The 16,112-nt window shown below is 42.2% G+C and overlaps 1 protein-coding gene across 1 annotated transcript; it reads left to right on the top strand.

Annotated features, from left to right (window-relative positions):
- The first annotated feature begins 283 nt into the window (after nucleotides 1–283).
- Cldn11 (claudin 11) lies at nucleotides 284–15,877 on the top strand. Its single transcript, XM_015494346.2, has 3 exons — nucleotides 284–714; nucleotides 4,130–4,294; nucleotides 14,624–15,877. Exons 1-3 carry the CDS (start codon nucleotides 489–491, stop codon nucleotides 14,854–14,856), a joined length of 624 nt encoding a protein of 207 aa, XP_015349832.1. The 5' UTR covers nucleotides 284–488; the 3' UTR covers nucleotides 14,857–15,877.
- The last annotated feature ends 235 nt before the right edge of the window (nucleotides 15,878–16,112 follow it).

Raw genomic sequence — 16,112 nt, 5'->3', positions numbered from 1 at the left:
GAACAGAAAGAGCCCTCTTTCCGCTCTCCACGTCTCAGACCAGGATGGAATTATTTTACTTTCCAACACGGATCGAGTGTCACTCGGGCGAGGAGACGAACCCCCCTCCCTTTACCCGGCTCCCTTCCACACCATTGGACCCCGCCCTGCGATTGGCGGGCTCGACCCCGGGCGGTCGCGGATTGGCGCTCGTCGGTCGAAGCCACGGGATTTAAAGAGGGGGGCGGGGGCGCGCCACCCAGCAGCGCTGCTGTCCCAGCAGTTCGTCCGTCGCTGTCTCAGCTGTGCGCCCGCCGCCGCCGCGTCGTCCGTGCTGGGCTCGCAGTCTCGAGCGGCCCACTCCACCTCGAGGGTCCAGCCTCGGGCGATCGCCAGCAAGCGGCTGGCCAGTTCAGCACAGGGAGTACCTACCAGGGCAGGCGCTGTCCAGCCCGGAGTCCGGGCGCAGTCAGTGAGGGTCGAGGCGCGTGGACGTCGAGGTGGCCACCATGGTGGCCACGTGCCTGCAAGTGGTGGGCTTCGTCACGAGCTTCGTGGGCTGGATCGGCATTATCGTCACCACATCCACCAATGACTGGGTGGTGACCTGTGGCTACACCATCCCTACCTGCCGCAAGCTGGACGAACTGGGTTCCAAGGGGCTGTGGGCTGACTGCGTCATGGCCACGGGGCTGTACCACTGCAAGCCCCTGGTGGACATCCTCATCTTGCCGGGTAAGGACCCCCACTGTGCAAGCGCTGCTTTCTAAGCTCACATTCTCTTCGTAGACCAGAGAGCGGGCAGCAGACAGAGTTCACAGAAACATTTGGGGGCTCAAGGACCTTTGGGCTCATTTTTTTTTTTTTTACATCCCCAACTCCCACCCTGATGTAGATTTAGGCAGTTCTAAACTTAATCCCTCTCGGTCTCAATTTTCTTATCTAGAATTTGGGATAATAATGATAATTTGGCCAGTGGCAACGCTGGTCCAGCCGCTTTAAGAATTTAATGAACTGAGATACAGACACAGAGTAGGGACTCAGACCAAGTGGATTCCCACCGTCCCACCCCTCCATTGCTCCCATGGTCACTTGACCAGAAGTACTTTACTGTCCTGGTCCCAGACTCTTCCCACTGGCTCGGGGCTGCCAGTTAAGATTCTTGCAGAAGCGAGGAGGAAAGAGTGAAACGCATGCACTGGAGCGATTCAAACAGGTGCGGGCTGTTTCTCAGTCCTCCCGGGATGGGTCAGGCGCACTGGAGAGATTAGGGAGCTCCTAGCTCCACCCGCCCACCCGCCCTGTCGCCAAGAAGTTCACTAAGGATGTCTCTGGGCTGCCCAGTTTAGCAAATCCCAGGTTGATTCTCTCAGTCCCCAGGGTCTATTTTATCTACTCTACCCTATCTCTGCCTCTGCTATGGAGGAGTCCGACAGCGACGCTGCGGTGACACCCTCCCCTGCTCCATGACCCTCCAGTTGGATGGGAAGAGTACAGACTACATTGCAAGAGACACTGAGCGCCGCCAAAAGTCATTACTTCTGGCTTGCAGCTGTGAGTGGAGAGCAGGGGGAAGAATTGACCAGCCTCCGCCTCTCCCACTCCCACTGGGAGCCCCATCTTCCTTTGTAGTCCTGTGGGAAAATTTTGGGCAAATTTGAATTTCGAAATAACTACAAGCTAAGTTGAATGAATAGCGAGGCCACGCGCGCCCCCTCAAGTTTTCTGCTAGAAATCTGCCCTGCCCTGCGGGCTCATTCTTCACCTGGCTCTTCCACTGTCCCCTCGAGCCTTTGTGAATTCTGCGCTGGCTTCTTTCAGACTGAGAGAAACCTGACTCTGAAGCCACCCTTCTAGGAGGTTCACTTTGTGCCTTCTCCGAGAAGTCTTTGACGTTCAGAAATTCTGCATCCCGTTAGTACCCCAAGTTGGCCCTATTTCGCAGTCCTGGCAATTGGAATAAATCTCCCTTCTTCTTTGCTGCCCTAATACTTGGCTTATCTTTATAACGTCACTTTTCTGTTTTGTTTTGTTTTTATTGTTGTAAGTTCTCTCCTACCGTCTTTGCATCCTCTCCTAACCTGGCTATCACCTCTGGCACATGATAGGTGTGCACAGTGCTCATTATGTCTGCCTTTCATTACCCTTTCAGAAAGACTGAAGAGGCCAGCAAACCCTGATCAGGATCCAGCGTCAGTTAATGCTGGTTCTGATCCCAACACTCACAATCTGGGTGATTAGAGAAAAGTTGTTAACCTCTTTGAATCCCCATTTGTCGTCTTTTAAAAGTTAAAATACAATCAACTATCTATCTTTTAAGATTGCTTTAGGGATTAAATGAGACAAGAAATGTAAACTTTCTTTTGTGTAATAGATGTTCCATAAAGGGTAGCTATTAAAATCTGGGCATGGAATTTTTAAGGACCTGTGACCGAACGATAAATTTATTCTTCTGCTTCCCGTGGAGTTAAATTTACTGAGCATTCAGTGCCAAGTGGTTTGTTTTCAGAGAACATGGGCCATTCTCCAGGGTGGAAAATATTATGGGGAGGGCTTAACCCTTCCTGATCTCTGCCCCCCTTATACTTTTGTTGGGGGCGGGGATGTCCTCAGCCTCCATGTTTTACTTCTGGAAATGGCCTTGTCACTGTAGCACGTGGACAGCCTGTGCCATGAATTTCAGAACCTCTGTTGCTAGTTGGCTACCTCCTTTGTGTCTTTCCTGCCTCTCCTACAGATTGAAAGGGCAGGAAGAGGCTGGGCCTCAGACTTCTTTGGCTCTTCTTTGAGAGTCTTCATGTCAGTAGATACCTAATGAATTATTTTTAATTCCAAAGAAGCTGACATGGGCAGTGGCTGTAAGAGAGCTCTTCTGGAATCTGAACTCTGGCAAAATATACCTTGCTAAGAGACAGTGCTAAAGTTGGGTCTTGGTGCACAAGGCGGGCTGGCTGGATTTGGTGTGGGGGGCCTGGTGTGTGAGGATTAGTTAAGTTTGAGCATAAAAAGGAGGGACATGAATGTCACTTTTTTGCGAGGTGGGGGGGGTAGGGTGGGGAGGAGTGTTTTAATAAAAAATAAATTTAATAATGAAGCAGTAAATTTAAGTTTGTGAATTTCTCCCAGCACCTTGCCATATTTATTCTACATAAATAATTATACATATTATAATCTGTTTCTTAATAAAGTTGTTACTTGGCATTTTACTTGACAGTATAGAGTTTAGATAGCTTTGTTCTACTTCCTTATTATTCAATCCACTTATTCTTTCATTTGTAATTTTTTTGTTTACATCATCATTTGTGGTCACATGAAAGCCAAGGCAGGTGTCTGGCCTCCAGAAATCCCCAGGGCTGGAGAGATCACTTTAAGACAAAGATGGACAGACAATTGGGGAAGCATGTTCAGAGCACTGTGGGTCAGGATGGAGCCTGAACATCTATAGAGGGCAGGAGTCACGAGGATAGCATCCTCTGAGGAGGTTGTGGAGAAAAGAAGCCTGAATCTTAAACTACTCTAGTTCAGGGCCACATACGATTCATATCCAAAGTGAATTAAAAGCAGATGTTTAGGCATGAAATCAGTCAGTATATGCAGATAAAAGTAGTAACACAAATGATAATGGCTAACTATTTTCAGTACTCAGAATAGGAATTGTTTTAAGCACCGTATGAATTAATTACTTTTCTGTAGAATTCTATCAGAGAGATGTAGGCACTTTTTTGATTTTTTTATTCTATAGTGAGAACATAGCAGTTAAGTAACTTTCCCAAAGTGACTTAGGTAGAGCAGATCAACAGAAGACTGGAACCCACACAGACCACTGCAGAAGACTTCTTTGAAGATTTGAATTTCCACCAGAGTTTTACAAGGTGTTATAATAATGTAAATAGGCTCTGGACCCTCCATCCTGGAAGCTTGACCAAATGATCTAAACCAGGAACATACATTCCATTTCTCTAACCCCCGTTTTTTGTTGCCAAGTTGCTGTGAAAGTTGAAGTTGAAGGTGTGAAGTTATCCTGGGAAACATTTAGCCTATTTCAAATCTTGGAATGGGGTGAGAAGAAGAAAGGAATTCATGTCAGGTGGGCCTCAGGAACCAAGAGGACCCTTGATCTAATCTACCCTATCTTTTCTCTTGTTCCTAGGCTACGTGCAGGCTTGCCGGGCCCTAATGATCGCCGCCTCAGTTCTGGGTCTGCCGGCCATTTTGCTGCTGCTGACAGTTCTCCCCTGCATCCGAATGGGCCATGAGCCTGGTGTGGCCAAGTACCGGCGGGCCCAGCTGGCAGGAGTCATGCTCATTCTGCTGGGTAAGCCTTCTATACACAGCCCAACTCTGAGAACCTGATGGATCTCAAATTCAAATCTTGTGGTTGCTGCTTCCTCAAGTTCAAGATAAATGTGAAAGGAAGCCAAGAGAATCCTCGAGGCAATTGACGGCATAAGAGATCCCCTCCTATTTGATGACAAGTTTAAACAGAGGGCTCAGTAATGTTGGGGGTGGAGGGCACCGCACGAAGAAACAAGTAAAAAGAAAAAGAAAAAGAAGATTTTAAGGTTTGAGGGTAGCCAAAACAAAGGGAGAGACCAGAAGGACAGAAGAGAATTGCATGGTGGCTCTCCATTCAGGCCACACAGTGGAATTTCTTTTAGAACCCTTATATTCAGATTCCACAGCAGATAATAGAATCAGAAGTTTCTGGGGATCAGGCCAGGGAAAGATGTTTTTGAAAGCTCCTGGGTTGATTTGTACAGCTCTTATGTACAGCCAAGATTGAGAACCTGTTAATATATGACGAAAGAGAAAAAAAGTGATGTTCATTAAGTGTAATCAGTGCTCATTTAGCATGTGCACCAGGCACTATGTGGGCCTTAGCGGCATGGGGAAGGGAGGCAGTGTCTGCTTTGAATGTACAGAGAGTATGTGGCGTGTGTGCTCATCTAAAAAGCTACTCAGGTTGTGCACACAGTAAGAAGGCACTGAAACCTTGGTGTTTCCTAGAGTAGAGGAACCCAGCAATGAGTCCTGAGTGTTGAAGAGAAGGTGGTTGGGTACTGGATTGGATGGAGGGAGAGGCTAGGTCAAGGAAATGTCACGTGCTTGTTCAGCTTTGCTGATCACACCTACACCCAAGGCTTGATTTAACAAGCAGTGGTGGAGGCTTCTAGCTCTGCTCTCTTTGCTGATTTCATTTATCTCCATTTCCTTTTCCCCACCCATGCTGATTCTATTAGCACATCTAAATCCTTACAGAAGATGTGGATTTTAAGAGCAGCAGTTCTTGTTGGAGAGTGTACATATCAGTGAGCAGAAACTGATCTGGATATGGGTTAGGTATAAAGTCACCCTTTCCTGGGACAAGGGATTCCCATTCTCAAAGTGGCAGATTTGGTCATGCAATCATGCACTTGAAGGGTTGGAAGACGTCAGCGTTCTGTATATGTCCATGTCACTTATGATGCTTACTCTACACTAGGAGGCTTCTCACTCACAGTGACCCCAATGAGGTGAGGGCACAGGAGAGGTGGGCATCATTTCCCAGGATTTCAAAAGGGCAGAGTTTGTGGTTGATTGTAAAAATATAGAGAATTCAAAGGGCGGGGGGTATGTCTGTGTGAGTGAAAAAAGCTAATAATTTCCAGACAAGAATCTGGGCCTGGAGATTTTGATTCCAGCCACAAAGAATCTGTGCAAGTGTCCCACGGAACACACACACAGCCTCCTGCCCTGTAAGGCGCAGGCGCCCCTTCTCGTGGTCAGATCTCTGTGCTCCTTTCCAAAGGGGAGGCCAAAGCTGTATGATGAACTGGGTGGTGGAATTCAGAAGACCTCTTCCCAGCCACTTGCTGTTTATTACTTTCCTCACATTCTCCTAGAAGCCCCAGAAGGTTCGCTTGAGCTCTGAGGATGGCAGAGACAAAGGATGGGTGTGTTGTCTCGGGTGTTCATGTTTAGAAATTCTGGCCTTTCATAGGAGAGTCACAGAGTATCCACAGTGGATTACAATAAATACAAACAAACTCTTTGGAAAATAGAGTGATAAAGTATAGATGGGTTTAAAAACAGCTGAATTGTTGTGCAATGAATCAAATTCATTCTGCTGTCATATATACTTAATTAAAATTAATTAATTAAAAACTCCAGTTGAATTGTCTAGTTGTGCACCAGGCACAGGTTTTGTTTGTTTGTTTTTGGTCCAGGAGGAGCAACTAGTGATTTGAAATGTCTTAGCTGAATTAGATTTTCATTACTTTTTTTTTGTATATTTATTTTTTAGTTTTAGGTGGACACAATATCTTTTTTTTTTTTTTAATTTTTATATGGTGCTGAGAATTGAACCCAGTGCCTCACGCATGCTAGGTGAGCACGCTACCACTTGAGCCACATCCCCAGCCCTGGCTTTCTTCAGTTTTTAAAGTGGTTTTGTATAGGAAGACAGTATCATAGAAAAGGCAAGTGAGGTGGGGCCGGGGGGTGGGGATGGGCCCCTCAGTCCCCTTGGCCTGTGTGGAATGAAATAATAAGGGAGACAGGGGGTCCGGTGATCTGACCCCACAGGAAGCTAGCTGCTCACCACTTGGATGGGGTGAAGGAACTCACTCTTGGACCCTTTACAGCTTGCATTTCCAGAATTGTCCACCTCTTGGATGGTTCCTGTCGGGATTCGTTTCTCAGCGGGTTGCCCTTTGCCTTTGGGTTAAATGTTGTTTTGACCAGGAGGAGCCAGCTCTGGAAATGTAAAGCTCATTGTCTCAAGTGTGGCACCTGCTGATCTCCTCTAGGTCTTCTCACCCCAGCCCAAAGTGCCTTGTTTTCCACCCTTGGCAGTGAGTGGGAGGAGCAAGAGAGTGAAGGCTCTCTTTGTGTAGCTCTGGTTGGTCTCTGGTCACTGTCCCAGGCAAGCCAGTGCTGGGCCCATGCTGGGTTCTAGGGTCACCGGATGGTGCACCATTGAGGTGTGGTTGCTGACCAAAGGGGGTGGGGTAACCCTGGAGCTGGGGGCCTGGGAACTGGACACAGTGTCACACAGGCCTTGGTACGGAAACTGTGAATACAAATAAAATCAGCTCTTCCTGACCCTGGAAATCTGTAACTTTTTTTTTTTTTTGAAAACTTAAAAAATTTATGTCTGTTGTAACAACTCTATCTTCTGAGCAGTCTCACTTTAATGCTGTGAAATGCTGTGAGGTTTAGCTCCTGCTGTGGGGAAGGAATATAAGCCTGATGCTGCTGGCTTCTTAAGCCAGATGAGTAGCTCAAGGAGCAGCAGGCTTCTCAGATCTGGGGTGGATCTGAGGCCAATCTAATCTGTTTGTAGCTTTCCAAGAGTCCCTGCCAAGGCAGGCGGTGTCTAAGCCCTGAATTGTTTTATCTAGTCAGCTGGAGTTAGACCCAACTGTACTGAATTTGGAATCTATTGCTTTGTAGTGTTTATACTGGGGCAAGTACTTGATGTCTCTGAGCCTTTCTATAAAATGGGAATAATAATGCTTACTTTTCTGGTTAGAAAGAACAAAGAAATATCTAGCATGGAAATCTGCCACATAGTAAGTGCTCAGTAAATGGTCATTCTTTTTGTTGTTGTTGGTTAGAGGAAAGAGAGAGTTAACCCAGAGGGTAACTGGCTATTCTTGCAATCATGTCTAATTTCTGCAGGGTCATCTCCACTCTTGGAACTAGTAAGGAGAGATAATAACCTGTTTCTGGAAACATACCTTGTGCCCTGGTCCAATGGAAATGTTTCCTTTATTTACTCTGTTAAAAAACAGAGCATGGGGGTCAAGAGTTGAAGATTTTTGCTGATTCCATGATGGAAAGCCAAAACAAGCTACCCTACTGAAAACACTGGCTCAGTTCTGCTTCACTCCAATTCTTACCTTGCTGCAAAAGTTAGAGAGTAAAGTAAGAAAGCACTTTATTTGGATGTTTCTTAAAGGAATGAGGTAGGGAATAAAAGGAAAGGCAATGTGCTTTTTGAAGAATCTTTTTGTCTTCTTTCTTTTTAAATTTTAATTTCTGGGGGCTTCTCCCCTGGGAGGCAAGGGCTCTACCACTGAGCTATACCTCCCCTCCACTTCCCAGCCCTTTTAAAATTTTGTTTTGTGGCAGGGTCTCACTAGGTAGCACAGGCTGGCCTCAACTTGTGATCCTCCTGCCTCAGCCTCCAGAGTAGCTGTGTTCACAGGTGTGTGCCCCGGTGATCAGCTCTTCTTCCTTTTAAAACACCTGATCGCTGTTGGTAGTAGAAAAAGTCGACTTAATTTGGAACTTCAGGTGAACAGTAAAATTGTAGTAAAATGAAGGGTGTGGGGAAATGTGAGACAAACTGAGCTTGTCATACACACAGGATCAGCTGTACTGTAGGAAAAAGGAATCCTTGAGTGTGGAATGAAGAGTGATGCCTTAAATTCAGAACATTGGGAAAATACTTAGAAAAATTCCTCATGTGCATGTGTGAATATGTAACAACGAATCCCACCATTATGTATAATTATAATGCACCAATAAAAAATATGGAAAAAATATTCTGCCAAATAAGATTTGCAACTGAGTATGACTGTGGCTTAAAATGACCTCATCAGCAAAGTTGGAGGCACTAACTGCTTTGTGAATACTTCCTGCCTCTAAATTCTAAATTAAAAAAATAGTAACAAGGATCTGGGGATGTGGCTTAGTGAGGTGTGCTTGCCTGGCATGCTTGAGGACCTGGATTCAATCCCCAGGACTTAAAAAAAAAAATCAACCATAAGCTGGCTTTGAAAAGTTATAGGAAAAAAAAATAATGATGCATGGAATAAAAATGAAGGAAAAAAATCTTGAAAGCAAGCCAGGAAAATAGTGGACTCATATATTCCATTGATTTGATGATTATTATAAATATTAGCTCCTCCTAAAGGTCACTTATGTAAGAGAAGTATGTTACATGTCAACATTTTAGAGAATGATAAACGAGGAAGAGAAAAACTCAGAAGTTTTCTCGTTTCATATGAGAAGAGAACAATAAATAAGATATTGACTCCATCAGCTCATTAGAAATCTTGTTACCTGTTGGCTTAAATTGATTCCTTTGTGAAAAGTTAAAATTAGGGCTGAGGTTGTGGCTCAGAGGTAGAGCACTCACCTAGTATGCATGAGGCGCTGGGTTCGATCCTCGGCAATGCATAAATAAATAAATAAATAAATAAAGATATTGTGTCCACCTGTAACTTAAAAAATAAATGTTTTAAAAAAGTTAAAATTAATCATTGCTACTTAGGTTGTATAATAGTATTGATACTAAGATAGCATTCAATGCATTGCAAAATGTGAAATGGAGGAGGATTTAAAAAAACACTTGTGGAAAATTTTAAGCTATCATGAAAGAATAGTATAACAAATATCCAGAACCCAAATGCCTTCTCAGTAATGATCAGCTCACGTCCTATCTGTTTCATCTTCCCAATTCTCCATTTTTTCCAGGCTCCAGATGCTTTTGTCTCCAAACTCAGCTTCATATCAAGGAGGATTTCTCCCCCAGTATTACTAATATAGTATATAGTCAGCATAATTCAAATAATTTTGATATACATATTACTCTGTGGTAGAAATGAAGCTTTTGAAAGTCTATTTAATACCTTGTATTGATGGTAACAAAACTTGAAAAAAGGTGTTCATTAGAGGAAGGCAGAAATATCAGTGTCTGATGATCTTTCCCAGTTTCTCTTTCTCTTTTCTGATTTGTTACCTCCCAAATCTAACACATTTGTATCAATTTTATTTAACTTCATGACCTTTCTTTTTCTTTTTTTTTTTGCTATGAAAACTTTTGACACATCAAAATTGTATTTATTTGTGAGGTTGTCTCACATTTATTCAACTCCCTAATATCACCATGTACCATTTAATCTCTAAAGACCTTGAAAGTACACTAAAACTTTCATTGCTCTAAATTGCCTTCCCAAATATTTTCTCCTTGGTTAAGTCAGATCATTGTTAATTTTTAAAAAGGGTGTATCCTATCAACTAAGAAACACATTGTGTGACATTACTTGAAACTTATTTTCAAAAGAGAGAATAGCTTTTATTCTTTGAAGAGTAAGGTATTCTTGTGAAAGGATCTGTATCCACACAGCTAAGAATATTCACAATTTTTATTTTCTACTCCCAAATTGCAGATTATTCCTTACCTCTTCTGCAATTAATGATTGCATCTTCTGAAGCTAACATAGGAGAAAGAGACTGAAAAATCTGAGTGCTAAAATTGTTTTTGGAGACTTAATAAAAAAAAAACTTTGATGACACAAAACAAGATCCAAGAATGAAAATTTCCTTTGTATTTCTCTATTTTTCCTTACCTTAAAGGTAAATGTGACTTTTTAGAAAAACGCTTTCTTTATTTTTTCCCTAATAACAGAATCATTTCACGCATTTTTTTTGACAGAGGGAGTATATCTACAAATACAAGTCAATTTAGTAAGGCTTCTGTGTTTTTAATAAAGTCTAAAATTAGTGACAGTTTTATTAATATTTCACAATTTTTAGTCAAGCAGTGATTTCGATTTGCGTTTTTAACTTTACTGGTCATATCCTTTTCTCCCTCAGACCATGGCTGACATGGAGTAAATTCTCCTCTTTTAGTTTTGAAACATTTTTCAATTTGAGTTCAGTCGAAGGTCACTGCTCCCAGTGAGCCTCTCATTTCCTTTCATGTTGTGCGGTAGTCTGTCTTTTCTTAATGGTTTTGATGTGGTTCATCTTTGAGAGCCACAGGAATTCCTCCCAGAGTACATTTATCTACTAGGAAATAAAGAGCCTGCTGTTGCTTATTTGCCTTGTTTTGTATGGATTATAAAAGAAGGAAACCTTTAATGAGCTAAATCACAGGCGTGTGGCTCTATGTGTGTTAAAGTCACATGAAGCTTTGATGACTGTGGAAGTCAGTTTTGGTGTGTATAAAAGGGAAAGTAGAGCCCTGGGTGTACCCACCTCCTCACACAGTCCTCTGAGGTTCATCATATAAGTATCCAGACATTTTTCTTTTCTTTTTTTTTTTTCCAATGAGTTATATTGTAATATAATCTAACAAAATGTCTGACACTTAAAACCAGTTGAAGGTTACCTTTGGAAGAGGGAGTCTGATTCTTTTCTTAGCTGAAGATAACCTAGTTTTATTATTGTTTTATTGTGGGAAAGAATCAAGTGAACTTAGAGACAATTTCTTGTCTTATTCTATAAAATCTAAACTAAATCTCCAAGTTGTTTGGTTTGGGGATGTGGGGGGTGCTTTCTTGAGTGTGTGCATATACGTGTGTGTGTGTGTGTGTGTGTGTTGTATTTGTAAATACAAAGTAACCGAAAAATGTAAAATTCAATTTGAACCATAAGTTGTTTTAAAACCAGTTAATTGTTTATGGGAAAGATTGATTGAATCAACCAAATCAGTTGTTTAGGAATCAAATCTTTTATTTATTTTCTTCTTACATAATTCAGCTTTTAATTCTCTGCCTTTTTCCTCTAAACAAGCCTAGATAAGGTTTGGAAAGCCCTTGCTAGGTTGCTTATAGTGGAACAGATGCCACTCTGGGGGGCTGGGTGTATAGCAGGGTTGTGTATTGCAGGGAGAATCTACTGTAGTTCCCTTTGGCCGAAATGCTCTAGAGGAGGATATCAGTCAACTGTGCCTGGCTGAAAGCAATTTTCCAAGAGACCCTGATTTGGAATCCATGGCTGCAGGAAGAGAAAGAAAAGGGCTTTCTACCGTATCTGAGGTTTTCAAAACCCTTGAGCTGGAAAGGGAAATCTCAAACACCAGTCTTCCTGAATGTTCTTCACAGAAGGAAGATACATCTTTTTTTGGTATTTCATATTATAGAAGTGGATGTTATTATGCTTACTCTTTAATAAAAAGAAAGCCATTAACATATAAGATTTTAGCCTCTTAGATAATCTACATAAACTCCTTACATCTGCAGATAATCTCAGTTACCTGGGAGGCTGAAGCAGGAGGATTGCAAGTTTGAGGCCAGCCTTGGCAATACAGTAAGACCCTACCTCAATAAGTAAATAAAAATAAAACAAAGATGGCTGTGGATGTAACTCAAAGGTAGAGCACCCTGGATTCAATCTCCAGAACTACAAAAACAAAACAAAACAAATCCCCTAAATTGTGTGGACAGCTCACTGTTAATGCCAGATACTGGGATCTTTTAACCTGATGACATAGGAAGTAAATTGAGTCAAGCAAGAGAACATGTAGACGAGGCTTTTACTGGGGCCTCTGTTTAGGAAGGGAGACACAGTTCTGATAAGACCTCAGGCTGGCTCCCTGAGACAAAGGAGGGAGCTCGTTTTATTGGTCACTTTTAGGAGTAGAAATATTAATTTGTTTTAGGTGTACTGAACTCAAGCATTTCCCCCTGTGTTAAAGATAACTTACTGCAGCTGTTCAAGAGGATGCATACAGAGCAACCTGACCTCAATGAAGCAAAACTGATGTGGGTTGAGGGTGGTACACCTGAAGCTTCCTGGGTTCTGCTGTCAGGCTGTGGGCCAAGGCCCATGAGCACATTTGCCTCTCATTCCTATAGTGGTCCTGTCTCACTATACATGGAGTAAACTCAGGCTGTTAGAAAACCAATCTGGACAATTCAAAGACCCCCCGAATCCACTCTTGCCTCTGACTTCTACTGTAATTTTTTGGATAAGAATCCCATCTGTTTATGTGTATGTGTACCCTGCTTGTGGGGGCAGGTTTATTCTGTTGTCAACAAAAAACTGTTGTAAGATATAGAAGTGCAAAGAGACCGTTGGGTCTTTTGAAGTGGGTAAAACTTAAATCTTTCCTAAAGTTTGGAGCAAATGTATTGTGCTGCATGCTTTAGAGTTTATTTATAGAAAAATTATATTTCTTTTCTGTGGACATAAAGGGTAAGTTAGGAAGATCACTCAGTATGAGTAGAAATCAGAGAAAGTAACAAGGGTACTCCAGTGGCACACTAGACTGGCAATTCAGACCCTGTCTTGATTTTATTGATGGCTTTTATGACTAAGAAGCAGAAACCTCACTATTACTGTTAGTCCTATGTCTGTCAACCATAATGTGCCATCCCAACTTAAAGTTTGAAACAAAATTTCCATCCTGTTTATAGTTGTGAGAAATCAGATGATACTAAAGGAAGTCATGGAGTTACTTTGTTTTGAGCTGTAATTTTAATCTTTTTTAAAAATTCAAGATTCAGGGGGCTGGGGCTCAGTGGTAGCGCACTTGCCTAGCATGTGTGAGGCACTGGGTTCGATTCTCAGCACCACATACCAAAAAAAGAAGGTCTATCAACAACTAAAAAATAAAAATAAAAATTAAAAAAAGTTCAAGGGGCTGGGATTGTGGCTCAGTGGTATAGCGCTTGCCTTGCACATGCAAGGCCCTGCGTTCGATCCTCAACATCACATAAAAAATAAATAAATAAAATAAAGGTATTGTGTCCAACTACAACTAAAAAATAAATACTTAAAAAAAAAATCAAGATTCAGTTCTTCTGTCTCACTAGCCTCATGATAAATGTTTAGTGGCTCCACGTATCTTGTGGCTACACTATTTGGTAGTAGAAATTTTAAAAAAATGTCTTTATATGCCCTTGTTTTTATTTTTTATAGACTCTTGGTCAATTAGGAAAGGGGAAGGACAAAATGAGATAGAAGCTATTTCTCATTTTAAACTGTGAAATCTAAACTTAATCTGAAGGTTAGCCTGATTGATCCAAGACCATAAGTAAAGTTGTACCATCTTTTTTTTTTTTTTAAATTTTTAATTTATTCTTTAGTTTTCAGTGGACACAACATCTTTGTTTGTATGTGGTGCTGAGGATCGAACCTTGGCCCCATGCATGCCAGGCGAGCACACTACTGCTTGAGCCACATCCCCAGCCCCAAAGTTGTACCATCTTGACCCATCATGAAAAATATCATCATCAAAAAATCTTTGAATAGGTGAACTATTTTACTCCAAGGACTGTTCATTTTCGTGTTGAGATTTTGTGATCGTCACTAGCATAGCACAAATTCAGACCCTTAGCTGATGCTCCACTGATATCTAGCAACATTCACCACAGCAAGAGAAATTGCATAGCTTCTCCAGGTCTTTGGGCGTCATCTTGTTTCCCAGTCTCTGAATAGCTCAGGTCATTCAGTCATTCAACAAGCATACATACAGAGCGCTGTGCTCTATGCCTCGTGCTGAGCTAAACATTGAGTCTGCAGACATAAATAAGGCACAGCTTCTGCCTTCGAAAAACTCAAGAGTCTGGCATAGGAAATAGACCTGTAAAGAGAAAAATCATTATATGATTAGGTGAATGTAGTCATAGGCTTGGCATTTCAGATAGAGAGTCACGATGTACAAGTAAAAATTTTTGGTCCTAAATGATTTATTTTTCAGTTTTTACATGCGAGTTCTTTTGTCACTGCCACATGTTGAAAAAAAAAAAAAAATAAGGACCCAGCAGGGCAAGCTGCTTTGACACGACTTATTCTATAGCGCAAGCCTTTAGGTTCTGATTGCCGGGGGAGCGCAGCTGTGTGTAGGGAGCTCTTCTGGAGCAGTTGGGAGGTGTGTGCAGGTGGAGCGAACGCGCCCAGTCACCGCTTTCTTCCTTCTCCGCAGCTCTCTGCGCCATCGTCGCCACCATCTGGTTCCCTGTGTGCGCCCACCGTGAGACCACCATCGTGAGCTTTGGCTACTCCCTGTACGCGGGCTGGATTGGTGCGGTGCTGTGCTTGGTGGGTGGCAGCGTCATCGTCTGCTGCGCTGGAGATGCCCAGGCATTTGGTGAAAACCGTTTCTACTACTCTTCGGGCTCCAGCTCCCCGACTCATGCCAAGAGTGCACATGTATAAGAGAGCCGCCACGGCCCCGTGGAGGTGCTGTAGATGCTGGGCCCGTGGCCCTAGGTTCACTTCTCGGCCAGGCACCAAAGCCAAAGGTCTAGAAAACATCCTGCCTGGCGTTTTGTAGTCTTAACACGCCCCCCCACCTCCACCCCCATCACGTTTTGGTTGCCTTAAAAGAAATCTCTGGCTCAGATTATGCCCAAATAGTGTCCATGGTGTTGCCCACTATTATCTGCTTTCTCGGGCATCCCTTTGTTGTTTAATAAAAAGTAATAATTTTGTTTCTCTCTAAATTTTAAATGTCTTGCAAACATGGCTGAGTTGGGTGCGGGTAGGGGAGCGAAATAAAAAAGACACTTTTCAAACTGTTACAGATGACAATGGGAGTCTCATAAAGATGCCTCTCTTGTTTGCTCCCTCCTCTTCAATTCCAAGGTCATTTACTTCTAAGAGATAGAAAAAGATAGAATCGGGGTCGTGGGGTGGGGAGGGAGGGGAATTGTGGAACTTTTTCTCCAAGGGAAAGTTTTCCCTTTTATAAGTTGAGGGCAAGGGGTGGGGAATATTTTTTAGTTTGTGAGTTTACATTTATCTGTACATACTTTTTTCAAGATGGATCATTTTTATAACCATGGTTTTCCTGAAATTCTCAGTTCATCAGTATGAAGGAAATGAACCAAATAGACTTTAATCATGCAATAAATAACAGTACAAGTGAGTATAACTTTTACTGACATTCCACAAAACATTTTTGATTTCCAGATTTGTGTGATATAGTTTTTAATCCTACATTTGCATATGCTTCAAATTAACCCATTTTTAAAAGCCCTTTTCCCTTTCTTTGTTTTTGTTCTATTATCTATCATGAATCGATGTTTAATGTAAACTGTACTGTTGAATTTGGCTTTACGGGTGTTAATGCTGACGGTGTTATCAGCATCTGAGACCCCAGACTTTCCAAACACGGATGGTGCAATTGGTTCCTTAAGTGAAATCTGTGCAATAAAATAACAAACTGTCTGCAAAATTGGCCTTCAATCTCCTGATATATCCAGAGGTATCGTCTACTGATTTAAAAAAGTCTCATTCATAATAATCTACTGGTAATTTATAGGGGACCTGATCAGTGAGTCAGGAATAAGTTATTCTGCATTGCCCTGAGTAATTAAAAATTATACTTTATTCACCAATATTGTGGTGGTAATGTATGATCATAAAAATGTAACCTTGATGTTCTCTAGGTTTTTGTAGTAGAGTGACTT

The sequence above is a fragment of the Marmota marmota genome, unplaced genomic scaffold, assembly GCF_001458135.2.
Source record: "Marmota marmota marmota unplaced genomic scaffold, marMar, whole genome shotgun sequence".
In the NCBI taxonomy this organism is placed as follows: domain Eukaryota; kingdom Metazoa; phylum Chordata; class Mammalia; order Rodentia; family Sciuridae; genus Marmota; species Marmota marmota.
This window is presented reverse-complemented; position numbering and strand designations above follow the sequence as displayed.